The sequence below is a fragment of the Poecilia mexicana genome, unplaced genomic scaffold (assembly GCF_051168715.1).
Source record: "Poecilia mexicana isolate PSO_F unplaced genomic scaffold, ASM5116871v1 scaffold_21, whole genome shotgun sequence".
Lineage (NCBI taxonomy): Eukaryota > Metazoa > Chordata > Actinopteri > Cyprinodontiformes > Poeciliidae > Poecilia > Poecilia mexicana.
In genome coordinates, this window is record NW_028263390.1 from 579,052 (window position 1) to 596,350 (window position 17,299).

A 17,299-nucleotide genomic window follows, 5' to 3' on the forward strand; every position below is an offset into this window, starting at 1 on the left:
AAACCAACAGAAGCTAACAGAAACCAACAGAAGCTAACTGAAACCAACTGAAGCTAACTGAAGCTAACAGAAACCAAAGAAGCTAACAGAAACCAACAGAAGCTAACTGAAGCTAACTGAAGCTAACAGAAACCAACAGAAGCTAACTGAAGCTAACAGAAACCAACTGAAGCTAACTGAAGCTAACAGAAACCAAAGAAGCTAACAGAAACCAACAGAAGCTAACGTTCTCATGTCGTGAAGTCATGTTAACATGCGGCCAATAGCAGAAGGTGCTGTGGGCGGAGCCTGTTGCTCAGGGAACATCCAAATCTGAGATATGTGCACAGACAGGCAGAAGATGATCCACACGCAACGATCTTGAATTTCATCCTCCTAATAATTATTAAAATGTTTAAACTGAATCCATAAATTTCCTCTACACGTCATTTTTTCACAGCAGAACGGAGAGAAAGTAAAAATGACTTAAACAGGAAACTATGGGGAGAGTTTAAAAAGTTACTCAGTCAAACTGCATATTTTGAGTTATTGACCCTGTCAGGTCAAAATGGCATATTTTCACCAGGTTATTTATTTCTTTATTAACTTAATGTTGGTATTAATGTTGGTATTGCCTGAAGCAGAGATAATTACATATTAACTTTCTGCCTGTTTCGTTCTGCTGCTGTATTTTTAAACTAATCTGGACGGAAAGTTTTCCTGCAGCTCTAACTCATCCTGCCACATGAAACAAAGTCTGGATTTATGGCTGTTATCAGCTTCTGCTGCACAACCTGGAAATATGTTTGCTTTAATAACTCATGGAGCCTTTTTTCCACCGCTGCCGTCCAAAGGATGAGCTGCGTCAGTCCCCCTGTTATCGCCGTGGCAACGGTCTGAGTTTGTGGAAAATTTGCGAGGAGCCAGAATGTAAACGTGTTTCACTCGCCGCTTCTCATGCCAGACGGTCCGGCGGCTCACCCAGGACGAACACGTCCACGCCCCGGCTCCTCAGCTGCCGGGCGGCGCCCTCCACCGGGTCGTCCGACTTCCCGTCCGTGATGATCAGCAGCAGCTTGGGGAAGTCCTTCCTGGAGCCGGCCGCCTCGGTGAAGCCGCTGGCCAGCAGGTGGCTGAGCGCATCGCCTGAGTAGAAACCAGACAGAAACCCGGGAGCAAAGAACCAGATTATCAAACCTCAATCTGGATTATGAAGACAAAACACAGTTTAGTGAATAGAAACAGAAACCTGCAGCAGAACATTAATGAAATATTTACTCCTGCAGATTCTGATTCAAACTTTTCATCTTTTTATGTTTTTAATACTTCTGGGTTTATGCTGCTCCACAAATAAAGTTTTATTGATCTGAATTGATCTACATCCATCCATCCATTTTCTAACACCTGGTCCAGCGGGTCTGGAGGAGCTGCTAACGCTCGGGAGAGAGGCGGGTCACCTGGACAGGTCGCCAGAATTAATCTACACTTTAAAATTAATTTATTATAGAAAAGGAAACTTTTATTCCCATATAAACTCACATATTACTATTTTATTAAACATCATAAACTACTAATAATTGCAATAAATAATAATCCTTCAAAGGAGTGGGTAGAAATATGAGCATATTAGAATCTGCAGCAACATCACATTTATGATCTCCTGTTTATGATCAATATAGCAATCTACTGTCAGATTATTGATTAATGCAATCCATTCAATAATACAATATCACTAATATTAACAATACTAATTATGATAATATTGATGCTAATGATGTTATAGTAACAACAATAACACAAATTAAAATAGCTTCTCATATTTAGTGCAGATTTTGAATTTATCATCTGAATCTGTGTTTAAATGAGGAGATATCAGATGTCCGAGTGCAAGTGAATGCATCACGGAACGACCTGCAGCAGCCGGACTGCTGGCGACCCGGTTCTGTGTGGTCGAAGAGAACCGGGTCGCAGTCCAGAGAACTGAAAATGATTACAGAAACCAAACATTGGTTTTCTCTACAGTCAGAGAAAATGTGAGGAGTGAGACCTCCTGTCTGGGTGGGAGGAACCAACCAGCTGAGCGCCTGTCACTGTTTCTATGGCAACGGGTTTCAAACCCAGAAAGTTTTTCTGTTTTTACCTGAAGGTTGAGGAGTCAGCAAATCCCTCCACATGTTGAGGATTTAAAAAGAAAACTGCTAAAAGAAGCTGAACGCTCCTGAATATAGAACTAAATAACATAGATCTGTAATTAAAGCGTAGATCGTCTGGGTGTGAGGAAGGTCCTTCTTTAAACCCAGGTGAGTAAAGTTTGACTTTTCTTCAGTGTGGTGATTTAAAAGGAAGTAACACCAGCAGGGGGCGCCACCAGCGCCTCTCACCTGTCCTGGTGCTGCCTCCCTTGTACGGCAGCGAGCCGATGGCCTTCATCAGAGCGGGTCGGGTCAGGTGTTGGTTCAGGCTGAACTCGGTCCGCGGGTCGTCACTGTACTGGACCACGCCAACCCGGGTTCTGTCCTCGCCGATCTGGAACGCTCCGGCCGCCGCCGCCAGGAAGCTGCGGATGTGCTTAAAGTTCGGCCTGCCGACGCTCCAGGAGCCGTCGACCAGGAAGAGCAGGTCAGCCGCAGCAGAGGCCGGGCACCCTGGGAAAGAACCAGAACCAGAACCAGTTAGTCACATCTGGACCAGTTAAAGTCATACTAACTGGGTCCACAGAAATCGTTCAACTGATTGTTTTGTTTTTCAAGATGGCCGACACAGCTGTCATGGAAAATTAATTTTTGCCCCTGAATTGCTAATTATATGAAAGTGTTTGGTGTTAAACTGCAGCCTATTTTGAATCATAGAAATATTTTCTTGATCTTGTTTATGTTTCACTAAAATCTTAAGTAGTTATTGTCAGTTAGCCACTAGCCACTAAACAATCATTTTAGCTCTGCTAACACTAAACCACAGAACACATTTAAAAAGTTAGCTCTGCTATTGCTGAACCACTAAATGCATAATAAAATTAGCAGAAGCTACTAAACTACCAAAGATTTTAAAAGATTACTGGAAGCTAAAGGCAAACCACTATGCACATAAAAAAGAGCTATGCTATCGCTAAGTACAAAAAAATGACTGAAGCTAATGCTAATCGTTGTTTCTTCTCCGCTTGCCAACAAAGTCCTGTTTCTGATTCTGCTGCATTTATTCAACTTTAGAGTTGAATAAACACGATGACCAAAGTCAAAAACACCGGATGTAGCATAAAGTTCATCCAAGTCATAAAATGGGTAACATTTTATAAAAATAATTGGCTTAAAAAGTTTCAAAATGGCGGCCATCTTGAAATCTAAGTAGCTAATGGGAAATATGAAAAACATACAACCTGAGGTGACAATGCTATTATTTTTAAAATTAGTTTCCTTGAAATATTTTTACAGTAATAAACTCCACTAAACGACTCGGCAGCAGTGAGTCACAAATAAAGTCTGAAAAGCAGAAGGAGTTTAATAAGGAGCTCCAGCAGGAAGCGTTGAGTTGCACATTTACTGGTTTTCTAAATCATGGTGTGTTCCAGTGTAATCATCAGGGCTTTCACAAGGCTTGGCTCACGCTGCACATTAGATCAGCCTGTTGTAGGCAGAGGCAATTAACCAGCTGCTCTGCCTTCTGGAAGTTTCCTTCTGACTTTCCTCTTGTGAAAAGTGGGAAAATTCAGCCCAAATTCGTCATCGTTTGCAGATCTGGGCCCACAGAGGCTGCAGCAGCAGCGTTCCTATAAACCAGCAGATCTGTAATGGTTTCCATTTCCACCAGGGCATCAGAGCTGGACTCCAAAAACAGCCTCAATCCTGACCTATGACCCCCCGCAGTGAGTGCCTGCAGCTGATTCAGAAACTGGCACCACTGGTTGGCAGAAAACCGTCTCTGATGACCAAGAACATTTGAGTTTTATTGGGTCCAATCAGGACATTACTGTACAGTTGGGCCCAGTTTGTTGGGAACTGCCTTCTGCTACCATTAGCCTGAAGATAACATGAAACCAATTTACTTCTGCTGTGGTTAAATGAAAAAAGGTTCTGAGCTAATTAGGTCAGCTAGCTAAACCAGCTCAACAGTTTCATCTCCAGCTAAAAGCTAAACGCATATTAAAGTCCGTTAGCTGGTAGCTGCTAACAGAACCAAGATTTCAACTGGCATTGATACATTATTATTTTGATGTTCTTGTTGTTTTATTATTAATTAGCTGGTTAGATTAGTCAGCTAAACCAGTACAACAGCAGTTCTGGTGCTAAATTAGTTTGTTTGGTTAGCTAAACACTTCGCTCTTAATGAAACTGTTATGTTGTCTCTAACAGCTTTAAGTGTCTAAAACAAGTTTAATGATTAAAAAGGCAACGTCTGGTAGTTAGCTGACTTTGCTAACTGCTAACCCGCTGCTGAAATGGTTCAGATTGTAAACTAATCCAGGTTCTGATTAGAGCTAATGGCTAACTAGCATCAGGTATGTTACAGCTAGAAATAGTGTGTTGTAAATATTGATGCTATATTTGTTTTGTAAGTTGTGGGCGTTGGGCTGCTGAGTGCCTCTGCTGTAAAGCAGGAAGGTTTCCTGTTTAGAAGAAGCAGAGCAGAACTTACTGACTGGATTGGAGGAATCGGGTTTCCTGGCTCCTCCTCTGGAGCTGCTGCTGCTCGACTCAACTGGAAGACAAACGGTTCAGCCATCACATAATCTGTTGCTTTAAAACCTGAAGCCAGAACTGAAACAACCTGCTGGACGTTTCATCCCCAGATCACTGAGTTTAGCTTTTTCCACCTTCAGCCGCCATGTTCCAGCAGCAAACTGGTACCAGCACCAGTCCTTAACTGGAACATGGAGGAGGAACTGGGACTTTTCCAGTGTCGTTAATTTTAACACTTTGCTTCCCTTCATTACAAACTCTGGATCCACTGGTTCTAAAAACCATTTTCATTCATTTTATGTCTGCCTGGAATCAGATAGTTTAAATTCTTCTTCTCCTGGAGTTTTCCGGCCCGGATCAGGAATGTTCGACTATCTTACGTAACATTCACTAAATAAACATCGTTCACAGTTTGTTCTCGTTGGGCAAGAATAACTGAAATCAGTCAGACTGATTCCTCTGCAGGTTTTTAGCTTCTCACTGATTGATTGTGTGAACATAAGTGAAGCAGTGACAAACTAAAGGGAGGGTTGGTGGGGCCCAGGGCCCCCCACTGGAACAGGTCTGGCATAAAAACAACAGTTTTATTAATTATATATAATACCAGAGGTCGTGTTAACGGAGTATTTTCCATATTTGACCGGTTATTTGTTTAAAATACGGGAAAATGTAAAGCCCGTCGGTCATTTTGACAGGTTCTAATTAACACCCCTGACTGGTGCACATGGGGAAACATTACAGACTTTATGCTAAGATTTAATCGCAGAGGCAACTGAAATCAGTTAATTAAAAATCCTTTCTGAATATCATCTCATGGTCTCTGAACTAAATGCGTCTTTCTGACCGGAGCTGACGGCCTGTTGAAGAGTTCTGGACCGGACGCTTTGGAGCGTCTGGTTAGGAAGCGGATCGCAAACCTTTGGTAGAAACGGAGCGTTAAACTCAAGTCTCCATTCCAGACCAGAGAAAACCAAAGGGAACCCAACGTTGAGCTAATCCATTACAGCCTAAACAGAGGAGCCGGCAGATTATCTTGAGGACATAAATGATGGCGAAGTTATTAGACCGTAACATGCGCAGTGCGCTGCGGCTGCACAACCAATGCGGACGCGGCCCCGCCGCTGCAAAGGGCTAAACTGACTCATCCTGCGGTTTTAACAAATGGAGCTGAAGACGTTACTGTCCAGGAGAGGGCAGACGTAACATCTGTCCGTTTCAGGGAGGCGAAACCACAAAGAAAAAGAAATCCTCATTAAAGCGCCGCAGGGGTAGAAAAAGGTCCAGCTGACTGATGAACCGGCACAGATTTCCCTTCAGATGCGACCAGGAGGAATTAGTGAAGCTGTGAGTTCAGACCTCCGCAGGTGAAGTGATGAAATTTAAGTGGAGCAATTTAATTTAATTTATTACAAGTTATTGGGGCCTCAGTCGGTGGTTTTTGTCACTACGCAGAAAAAGTTAGTTGCGTTCATCTGCTGGATTCACGGTTCAACTGGGCGACCATCATAAATACATTTATTTACTTGTGTCACCTTAAAGTTTTTACTGGCCTGATCAGAGGAAATGAACTTTCTCCTAAAACCGTTTAGTAATAAAATCTGAGCTCCAGCTTTGGCAGCGACACTTTGTCTGAAATAAATGACAAAGTTTCTGTTTAAATCAGAAATCCAGGCGGCGCTGACTCATCAGCCGTCTTCCTGTTATGTCTCCCAGTTACTGCTGCTGGTGTGTTGGAGCGACCAGCTGCTGAAGTGCTTGGTTGGACGGCGTTCAGCTTTCCCTTTGGTGACTCACGTGTGAGCTGGCCAGAGATGGGCAGACTCTGCTGGGATCCGGCGAACGCCACGATGGTGACCACATAGTCCACATCAGGACTCAGCTCTGAGATGGAGGTCTTAGTCGCAGAGGCAGGCAGAGAAAAGTGTCTCGCCGCTTCGCCTGCAACAAAGTAGAGAGTCAGAAGGAAGCCATTAGGAAACTATGACATGACTTCATCTCTCCAAGAGTCAAATCTGACTCCAAGTGCTGACCTGCAGCGCTGGAAGAGCCGAGGAAACAACAGTTTAATGAAAACTTTCCACATTAAAGCTCAGCACATGCTTTAACTCCTTAATACTCTCAAATCTGGCATGAAATGGTTGGTAACTGCTGCAAAAACATCTCCTGGTTCCAGGTAGAGAGGAGACGAAGCCTGGATTAGGAGCTGAACGCTGGATGGCAAACGGATGGAAGACATTTAGAGGAATGTTGTTTTTCATCTCCGTCAGTCACGGTGGGTTCATGTTTTCCCTGAAACGTTTCCACGCAGCGCAGAGCGAAAAAGACTCGCAAACTTTTCCAGAGCGGAGGAAAAGAAAAACCTGATATGAAAAACTATCACACCCTCGGCTGAGCGGTTTGAAGAACCTTCAGACTCTACACAGTCAGCCAGACGTTCAGATGGCTTGGGGGCATAGCCCACAGCATAATGCTGCCACCACCGTGCTTCACAGCAGACCAGCTGCTAGCCAGCCAACAGGACGTGTCTTTTCATCGGACCGGAGGGTTCTGACGGCCAAAATGAAATCAGGCTGACATGATGGCAAAATGCCACCATTGTTCCCAGGGAATTTTTTTAAATCAAAAAATAAACACTAGCCACTGAAAAATTCAAAATGGCTGCCATTTTTAAAGATGGTTGTCAATACAAATGTGCCAATATAATTCCCAGATTCATATTTTTGGTGTGAAATGATAAATTATCAGACTCACTGATAATTTTTGTATTATTCAAGATGGCCGCCATCTTGAAAAATCTTATCATAGAAAATAAAATTTTGCCGTAAAATATTGTGTTTGGTGTCGACTCATAAACTACATATTTTAAATCATCATTTTAAAACCCATCTATTTTACTTGGCTTTCAGCTCCAACAGGATCTAGTTTTAAATTATTTGTTTTTAAACTGAAAGAGTTTTATTTATTTTATTTTTTTGTTATGTTGTGTTTTAATGTATAACACTTTGTGTCAGCTGTGGTTGTTTTAAAGTGCTTTATAAATAAAGTTGATATGGTATGGCATCATTTATTTTTTGACCTTGTTTCTTTTTTGTTTTGTGAATATGTTTCAAAATGGCCGCCCTGGTTGTAATGGAGATTTTATGTGTTTGCACTAAAATCAGCAGCAGTTACTGACAGCGATGGGCACAGCTAGCCAAAATGTTAGCTTCACTAAGCAAGAATCTTAGCCATGCTAATGCTAGACACATAAAAACACAATGGAAACCAACAATAAACACATATGAAAAATTAGCAGAAGCTAATGCTAACCTGCTAAACACACATAAAAAAATACTTTCTAGCTAGCAGTGTCCGCTACTGAGTTTTGTTTTGATTGCCGTTTTCTTTGGGTGGATGATGAGTTTTATAGCAGAAAGTCTCAGAGATGTGATGGTCACATGATCTGCTCAGGCATGTAGTGATGGCATCATTACGTCATCAGGAGCTCCTACCTGAGTCAGAGGTCACGTGTATCCTGTAGCCCTGTATCCTGCTGAGCGGCCGACTCCAGATCATCTGAACCGTGTTCTCATTTAAAATCTTAAACCTTAAATCGCTTGGCGCGTCCACTGTGGAGACAAAACGTCAGTGGTTAGCGGTTAGCGGTTAGCGCTGCGGCTCAGAGGCACGCGGGTAATCTGAAGGGCGGCCAACAGTCAACGCTTCCTGGAGGAAGTCAGAGCAGTTCACTGTTGGAGGAAACAGACAAACAGAGAGAGACGACAAGAAGAAGAACCAAACCCAGAGATGGTTCTGTTCTGGGAACACTGGGAACACTGGGAGAGTTCAGGATCTGACCAGGAAGGAAACAGTGACTGAAAACCTGAATGTGAACAAAGTTTATCTCAGTTCTTCAACCGATAAAGTAAAATAAATGAATTTAGACTTTAAAACGTCTCATTAATGAAACTGCAAGGAATTATTTGTTGATTTTTTTTTTCTGATTTGTTTTGTTTATTATATATGTTTAATGGATTATTAGAAAAAACAACAGCTTGTGGTTCTAAGGCTCCAACTGAAATCAAAATCAGGTGTTTTTACCCAAACTGGGAAAGAAAAACCAGTGAAACTGAAATAAGTTGTACTGGTGGTGCTGATGGGAACCTAGTGAGCGATGCTAAAGCAAAATGATGCAGGAGGGACCAGAAATACGTCTCCATGTCTGGTTCTGCTGTGAAACTGGACTGGACAGGAACCGTCAGACCCAGCAGCAGGAATAAACCCAGTTCACAAAAGTTCAGCTCGAAAACTGCAGAAATAATTTGGGTTATTGATCAAGAGAAAAAATGGAGGCTTATTTTTTAAAGTCACATTATCTCCAAGTTATTCATTCATGTATACATGTCACAGATTGCTAACCAGCAAGCTAACTACATGTTTACATGCTAACTACATGTCTAACAAGCTAACTACATATTTACAAGCTAACGACATGTTTAACCACCTAACTACATGTTTGACATGCTAACTACATGTTTAACCAGCTAACTACATGTTTAACCAGCTAACTACATGTTTGACATGCTAACTACATGTTTGACATGCTAACTACATGTTTGACATGCTAACGACATGTTTAATATGCTAACTACATATTTACAAGCTAACGACATATTTACAAGCTAACGACATATTTACAAGCTAATGACATATTTACAAGCTAACGACATATTTACAAGCTAACTACATGTTTAACCAGCTAACTACATATTTACAAGCTAACTACATGTTTGACATGCTAAAGACATGTTTAACCAGCTAACTACATGTTTGACATGCTAACTACATGTTTAATATGCTAACTACATATTTACAAGCTAACGACATATTTACAAGCTAACTACATATTTACAAGCTAACTACATATTTACAAGCTAACGACATATTTACAAGCTAACTACATGTTTACAAGCTAACGACATATTTACAAGCTAACTACATGTTTGACATGCTAAAGACATGTTTAACCAGCTAACTACATGTTTGACATGCTAACTACATGTTTAATATGCTAACTACATATTTACAAGCTAACGACATATTTACAAGCTAACTACATATTTACAAGCTAACTACATATTTACAAGCTAACGACATATTTACAAGCTAACTACATATTTACAAGCTAACGACATATTTACAAGCTAACTACATGTTTAACATTCTACTACATGTTTTTCCTTCTGCTCCCTCCCTGCCCATGTCTGCCCTGCTTGCTCTGTTTTTCTCTTTTTCTATATTTTTGGAGCCTTTCTTTGCACATCATCCAAATCTACAAATTATGGATCTGGTCACCAGATCTCTCAATGCAATTTATCAAATTTTCTTGATGAGAAGTCTAGGCGCAGGAGAGCCTCTTGTCCTGCGGGGACACACCCGGCGGGATTCACCCAGGATTTATTCATGATAACAAGGTTTCTGCTGTTTGGAGCTTGTGGATTCCTGGATTATCGAAAAATTTGTGACGGACTTGGCCGAACTAGCAAACACTCAGACTGTTGGTGTGGAGAGAGATGCAAGTTGGATGTGAGTCTTGCTGAGACTCGCAGCCCAGCTGAGGACTCTAAAACTCACTAACCGGATGGAATCGATCTTGGAGAAGTTGCTAGTTTCGGTTCAGTGGAATGAACAAACTAATTTGGATAATTGGTAACTGAGATGTATCTCAGAGACTTTAGGGAAGATTGAAATCTATAATCTTCCTGACCTAAGACATTCTGTTTCTGAATTGGCTTTCCCTGTGTGGCCTTGGAAGGGCTGCATATTTCCAATCTCCTTGAAGATATGTAAACACAACGCTCTTCCATCCTCACCCCTTCCTGTTATCCATGCAGCTGTGGAGCTGAGCAGTTCCAAAGACATTCCTAGATAACACCTCTATCGGACTCTGCCAGGGGCTCAGTAACGTTCCTTCGTGGCCCAGTGATGTCACCGACTTCACTGTTTTGTCTGAATGTTGCCATTTGCCCTAATGTGTCCTGTCCTCTTTTTTGTTAGAAACGGTGGAGTACTCCCTATTTAACCCAGAAAAGGATTCAGATCAGTCACTCTTTAGCTTATTTTATCAGAAACTGTAGAGTTTCACTATTTAGAAATGGAATTAGATATTTAGCAACCCTGAACAGGAGCACTCAGTTTCCATATTTTAGAACATTAGGTTAGTTTTCTTTCTTCTTTTTTCTTTCCTTTGGTTTGTTATTTTCTTTGTATTTCCTTTTAACTCGTGTAAAGCACTTTGAATGGCCTTGTTGCTAAAACTGTGCTATATAAATAAAATTACCAACCCTTAACATGCTAACTACATATTTACATGCTAACTACATGTTTAACATGCTAACAACATGTTTACCTGCTAACTAATTTAGCTTCACGCTACATGTTTAGCTTGAGACGGTGACATTTCGACATGAGTGAACAAAACGGTGATAATATGACGTGAACTGAATTTTCTTTCCTTTCCAGATTCAGTGCCTCAGGCTGTTGAACGTTTTCCTTCCTGTGGAACCCACCATGCGGCGGCGCCAGTGGACGCTCCCTGACCTCAGTCCAGCGCCTGGGGTCGGATCGACCAGACGAACCAATCAGGGCTGATCATGCAATGGGTCGGTGACCTGGGACTCTTCTGTCGCCTCCATTGCAAACCTAAAAGACGCAGTGGTTCCTCTGACCCACTGCGTCTTTTCTCCTTCTGCTCCACAGGTTCTTAAACTGCTTCACCACAAACACCAGAACCGCTCAGATTCTCCTGCCACCAACCAGACACTTTATCAGGGCCACCTTGTCACAACCCGATTGGACCCAATTGACCAGAATCTGAGGATCCACCACATCCCAAAGGTTCTCCGCTGGATGAAGACCTGCCGACTGGAGAGACGTCTGAAGGTCTAGACACCAGGTCTGATTCTGGTCTGGTCCAGTTCTGGTCCGGGTCTGCTACGTTGGATCTGATCCCAGGTTCTACATGTTCACGGTGTTCTGCTGGGTTGGAACCAGTAGTTCTTCACTACCTGGAACCGCTGACCTCTGACCCCAACAGGACCTCATCCTCCAATCGGCTGCTCTGGATGTTTTCTGTCTCAGATCCTCGATGGTTCTGGTCCGGTTCTGGTCGCCATCTTCACCGGCAGACCCTCTACAGGTCTACAGGTGTACCTAATAAAGTGGCCGGTGATTCGGTGAGTGAGTTCGCTGGTTCTGTTGTGAATTCAGCAAAAACCAGTTTAAGAACCAAAGTTCTCAGCAGAGGAACCGGAGGAGCAGCAGGACGACCATGCAGGGGTACACGGAAAGTTGCCTTGGACAACTTGGAGCAACAAAAAGAGTCTCCGTGTACAGAGGACGAGTGGACAGAGGACGAGTGGACAGAGGACGAGTGGACAGAGGGACGAGTGGACAGAGGACCAATGGACCTCAATATTTCACCATGATCCTCTTCAGGTTGGGGTGAGCGGAGCTGCCGGCGCCTAGCTAGCTTCTTGTCATCTGGATTAAAGCTTCATGCAAACAGACGAATCCAGAGGAACTGACTTCTCTAAGCAGGAGAAACGGTTCTGAGTCTGTGAACCGACTAAACGTTCACTGGACCTGGATAAAGAAGAATCTGATCTGGATGAACCCGAGCAGCTGGTTCTGGTTCTGGTTCTAGCTAGAGAGCAGAGAAGAGCCTAAACCACCAACCGGTCAGAGGGTTTGTGAAGAGCATCACCGTGAAATATCATCGTGAAGCCGAGACCCGGAGGCCGAGCCGCGGCTTGACCGGAAGACCACAGAACATCAGAGCTGGAGGGCCACCAACCTGGGGAGTCCGTCCCTGGGGGGGCAGGGGCCCCGCGGGGCGGTGGGGGCCCCGGGCGGCGGGGGGGCGGCGGGGGGCCCGCGGGGCCTTCCGCTTCTTGACGGTTTCAGAAACTAACGGGGAATCCGTCTCCACACACACACACACACACACACACACACACACACACACACACACACACACACACACACACACACGCACGCCGAGCCTCACACACAACCCGGACCGTCTCCTGTTCTAGAGCGTTTGGCCTCTTCGTGACCCCGGGGAAGCGGCGCGGGGCCCCTAAATGACGGGGAGGAGGCCCCTTGCAGGAGAGGCTCTGACCTTTGAGCAGATCCAGATTTTCTGCTCTGGAAAATAAGCTGGAAGTCATATTGAGTCTTTTCCGTTCAGTGAGGAGGAGAGACGCTGGGAGGAACCTTGGCCACCTGAATCCAAGGGGCCCTTCGCTCCTGGTTCACTGAACTGGAACATTTCGTCTAAAATGTTTCTAGTTAGATTTTAGGCTAGAGCGCCTCCTGCTGTGACAGGAATGAACTCCATCTGCCACAAAGAGACGCAGAAACAGAAAAAACAAATTCTGTCCTTTATAATGTAATTAAGTGTGTGATATTCTCTGGTGATTTATGGTTTTGAACATATATTTAAGAGTCACGAACGGCACTGCGCTGAAGCTGAAGTCATGATTTAGAGGCAACATCTGGTCTGAAAGCTGCCATCATAAATCTGAGAGACATTTTTCAAATTCCTGCAAAAAGAAGCAAAACTGAGGCAGCGGAGAGAAAATAATCCAACAAATCAAATCACAAACACGCGTTTTGTTTCTCAGAGTTTATTCAGGATTTACTGCTGGAGAGGAGGAAGAGGAGGAAGAGAAGGAAGAGGAGGAGGAGGATGATGATGATGAAGCTTTACCTTGGTCCTGGGCCCGGGAGGAGGCCAGCAGCAGCAGCAGCAGCAGCAGGGCGCTCTTCATCTTCGGCTCCTCTTCCTCAGCTCAGCATGCGACGAGCTGCGAGGAGAAGAAGATGAAGGTCAGAGAGGAAACCTGACAAAGAACCGATTAACCGAAAAGAAAAAGAAAAACACTTTTAAACATTAAATCACAAATCTAACATTCATCATGTGAGGAAGCAGCTGGAGAAACTCTGCGCCCCTTCTCCCGGTCCGGTCCGGTTCTGATGCACAACTATCAGACAGAAACGCAGTTTAACTCCTGCCTAAACTTCACTGCGAAGAGGGGAAATGTTTCCACTGGTGAGGAAAAAGGTGGAGAAGTTTTGGCACCGCAGTGCGCAATTACGCACCGCGGTGCCAAAACCTGCTCCGCGCGCTAAGCAGATAGAAAATGTTTCTCTGAACGAAGCAGAAACCGGACTGACCTGCGCGGGAAGCTGCTGGTTCTGCTCTGAAAACGGGAAGAAAGCAGGAAGACTCGGGCTGGTCCGGTCCGGTTCGGGATCTCCGTGGGTTCTATGGCTTCCCAGACGCGTCGGGAAGCCTCTTCCAAGTGGGGAGGGTTTCCACGCGGGCCGCTACTTAACAGGGGGGCTGCTCCCAGCACTCCCAGCGCTCCCAGCGCTTACGACACACAGCCGGGCCAGAAAGTGGTGCGTAACCTCTGAGAGGGCTGGCACGCGCACGGAAACTTTTCCATATTTCTGCATTCCTTTCCAATGATGGAGGACCGCGCGGCTGCAGATGGAGACGGCGGCGCAGCATGTGGGGAAGGGAAGGAGCAGAAAACTGTCTGGAAAACTGGGAAAGTTTTCCCGTTTTTAGCGTCTTTCTGGATCATCTGCAGGTTTCAGCGTCAAACATCCAGAACTCATTTCAGTCAGAATAATAAATGTCTGCAGATGTTCGTCTATTAATGAGTTGAAACCTGGTTCTATTGAAGCTGGATCGGAACCAGAACATGCTGGCAAGTATTAAAGATGACGTCATCACTGCTGTCTGGCCGCATTTTGACGTTTTAATCGGAGCTAACAACTTGAGGCAGGAGGAATGTGTGCGGCCTGCGGCGCCCCCTGGCGGCGGCCGGCCGCTACAGCAGCACTGATGTTTTCCACCAGGTGGCGCTGCAGCAGCGAGGGCCGTGAATAGCTGAATATTTATGGACCTCTTTGCTTCTACTCAATATTTTGTCTAAATTTTATTTTTTTTTAATACTATTTTTTCCCCCTGAATTTATTTGCTGAAATTTTAATAAAAAAATCTTATTAAATATGTAATAAATATTCTAAACAAAATGTTAATTAAAAAATGTTTTACACAACAAAATTCACAAAAAATAAAGTGCTTAAAAAGGAAAAAAACGAATGATGTCATTATTTAAATCTGGCTGGTCAACCTGCGGACCAATCAGCTTGTTTCTAACCGCATAAGCCCCGCCCCTTTTTAATAGAATCATGATTTGCTGCAGCAGAAAAATATAAATACAGAAATTAATTCAGCTTTTAGTTGATAACTGAATTTTAAGTTTAGACATTATTGAAATGTTAAAGTTACTGCAGATAAATGTCAGGTGTGTGGGCCGCTCTGGTTCTGGAACAAACGGGTCGGATCCGCGGTTCTGGGTCATCAGAGGTATTTTGTGTTTATTGATCCTCAAGTGAACAGAAATATCAAGTTACCGCTCCAAGAACATGAAACAAGAACACAGAGAGAGCAGGAAACGGGTCGGTTCTGATTCTGGAATATCATCTCTATACAAATGGGCCCGGCTGGAACCAGAACAACGATCCAGACCGGTGTCAGTCCTTCTTCTGAGGGAATGACGCCTTGACCAGTTCGTACAGCGTGAAGCCGACTCCTGCAGGGAGAAACGGAGCGTCAGAACAGAACCAGACCGGACCTTTGGACCGGATCGATCAGAACTTTTCTCACCCAGGACGGTCAGCACCATGGTGGCCCGGTACAGCAGGGCGTCGCTGCTGCCGCCCTTCAAATGGATCGGCATCCCGTTATCCTCCTGCAACAGAACCATCAGAGAAACCGGGTCAGAACCTGCTGTCGGGTCAGCAAACGGGTTAGACATGGACCAATGGGACCAGAGATCAGTCAAAGGTCAAAAGGTCATTTAATAAAAACAGTCCAGATATTTCTCCTGTGGTGGATATTTGAGTTTGATACCAAAAATCTTTTTAATTATTAAATTATGAGAAAAATGTGATTTTAATGAAAAGCTTCGATAGTTAATATCTGATATGGTCCGTCTGGTTCTATTTGATGCTGACGAGTTAAAAGATATTTATCATTTCTAAAACTGATGCCAGAAAACTTCACAAGATGCTCAACAGTCATTTCCATTTATTATTATTTTTGTGGAGGAATTCTTCTAGAATATAATAACTTTATTCCTGTATTATTCTGTAACAGAGTCGATCTGAGTCAAAGTGATTCGTTTATTTCAGGATCGACAAACTTCCATCATGGCGTCATCACAACAATCAGTCATCTGTGCTACATGCCTGACGCTCCTTTATGACGTCATCAAAGGGAGCCATTTGTACTTTTTAATCATACTTAACATGAACTCATCTGCAACTTCTCATTTATTCAGCAGAACCCAAAAGGTTCTGAAGTTTCTTCTCTGCTTTGAACCCACAAGTTCTGTCTTCTTCTCTAAAACTGTCAGTTTTATGTGTCGTTTCAGTTGTTGAAGTTCTTCAGTCGACAACTTAACTGATCTAAGCTGGTTTTAGTTCTGAAAAAACCCAAAAGGTTCTGGGTTATTATCAATAACCTTCAGTTCTTTATTAAATTAAGAGGTTCTGTTCAGTTCTGGGGGATAAATGGTCCAAAGAAGACAGAAAACCAGAAAAGAAAAACCTGCAGAACCGCTGAGCAGATCAACAATTTGACCTTCATTCAGCTTCCCTGAGCCTGAGCTCTGACCCAGCGTGACGTCACCGGTGTGTGAAGGTGGACCTGGACGCATGAAGGTGTGTGTTGGGGTGTTTGCTCACCTGGAACATCTTCTGCTTCTGGGGAACCTTGTTCTCCACCTGCCGGCGGGCAGAGCTGCAGATGCTGCGCCGCGCCATCTGCTGGACCGCCTGGGAAACGCACCCGGACACCGGTCAAACTCACTCACAGACACACACCCGCTACAACATTTTAATAAACTTCCTCTTGACCGTGTTCATGATCAGAATCAGAACCAGAACCAGAAAGAGGCTGACAGGAGGTTCTGTTACAGCTAGAGCCGCTCCGGAAGCTCTCTGACCCCGGCAAGCTAAGTGAAGCTAAAACTAGCCGTTGAGTTGAGCCGCTTTAATCTAACTGGTCAGAACTAAATGGGCGCCAACAGCCGGAAGGTGAATAACCAGTAAAATCTACTCACATTCATGGTTCTGAACATCTTCGTGGACCCGTCTGGTAGCGCGATTCTAACACAAGGACACCGGAACTCAACTGATGCTGCTGCTTCTTCTTCGCTCAGTTAAGTTCTCCGCTTTGAGCGCTCCGCTGCCCCCTGCCGGAGACTCAGCCAAACTACATGTTCAGTTTAACCTCCAATCCCCAAAAAATGTAGTTTCTGCGCATTAAAGTTCAGATTGAAAGGCATTAAATACTCGTGTGTTTTATTGTTTTCTGGATTTCCAGAACCTCAGCAGAACTACGCCTGATCTCATCCATGCAAAAGGAGCCCAGACCCAGAAGTGAGAGCAGAAACTGAATAGAAAATGGAGATTCTGTTCAATGGGTCTAAAGTTCAGACTTTCATGTCCTGAAGCCAGAACCATCAGAATAAACACCAGTTGTTTCTCTCTGAGAGGAATGGCTTCACATGAGCTTTACTTTC

At 43.9% G+C, this 17,299-nt stretch overlaps 2 protein-coding genes across 4 annotated transcripts in view; both read right to left on the reverse strand.

Moving 5' to 3' along the window:
• Positions 1-14,922, reverse strand: part of col12a1b (collagen, type XII, alpha 1b) — a 97,513-nt gene extending 82,591 nt beyond the window's left edge. For all 3 annotated transcript variants that reach the window (XM_088001712.1, XM_088001711.1, XM_088001713.1), the window contains exons 1-7: positions 13,872-14,922; positions 13,405-13,501; positions 8,144-8,260; positions 6,447-6,590; positions 4,609-4,671; positions 2,361-2,624; positions 961-1,125 (exon numbers count right to left, since the gene is read on the reverse strand). In XM_088001712.1, the coding sequence (XP_087857838.1) occupies positions 961-1,125; positions 2,361-2,624; positions 4,609-4,671; positions 6,447-6,590; positions 8,144-8,260; positions 13,405-13,465 (814 nt within the window). In that variant the 5' untranslated portion in view covers positions 13,466-13,501; positions 13,872-14,922. The remainder of the gene's footprint in view (positions 1-960; positions 1,126-2,360; positions 2,625-4,608; positions 4,672-6,446; positions 6,591-8,143; positions 8,261-13,404; positions 13,502-13,871) is intronic.
• A 140-nt stretch (positions 14,923-15,062) lies between these two features.
• cox7a2b (cytochrome c oxidase subunit 7A2b) lies at positions 15,063-16,973 on the reverse strand. Its single transcript, XM_014974877.2, has 4 exons — positions 16,838-16,973; positions 16,461-16,550; positions 15,379-15,463; positions 15,063-15,304 (listed from the first exon to the last, which is right to left on the reverse strand). Exons 1-4 carry the CDS (start codon positions 16,853-16,855, stop codon positions 15,246-15,248), a joined length of 252 nt encoding a protein of 83 aa, XP_014830363.1. The 5' UTR covers positions 16,856-16,973; the 3' UTR covers positions 15,063-15,245.
• Between the last annotated feature and the right edge of the window lie 326 nt (positions 16,974-17,299).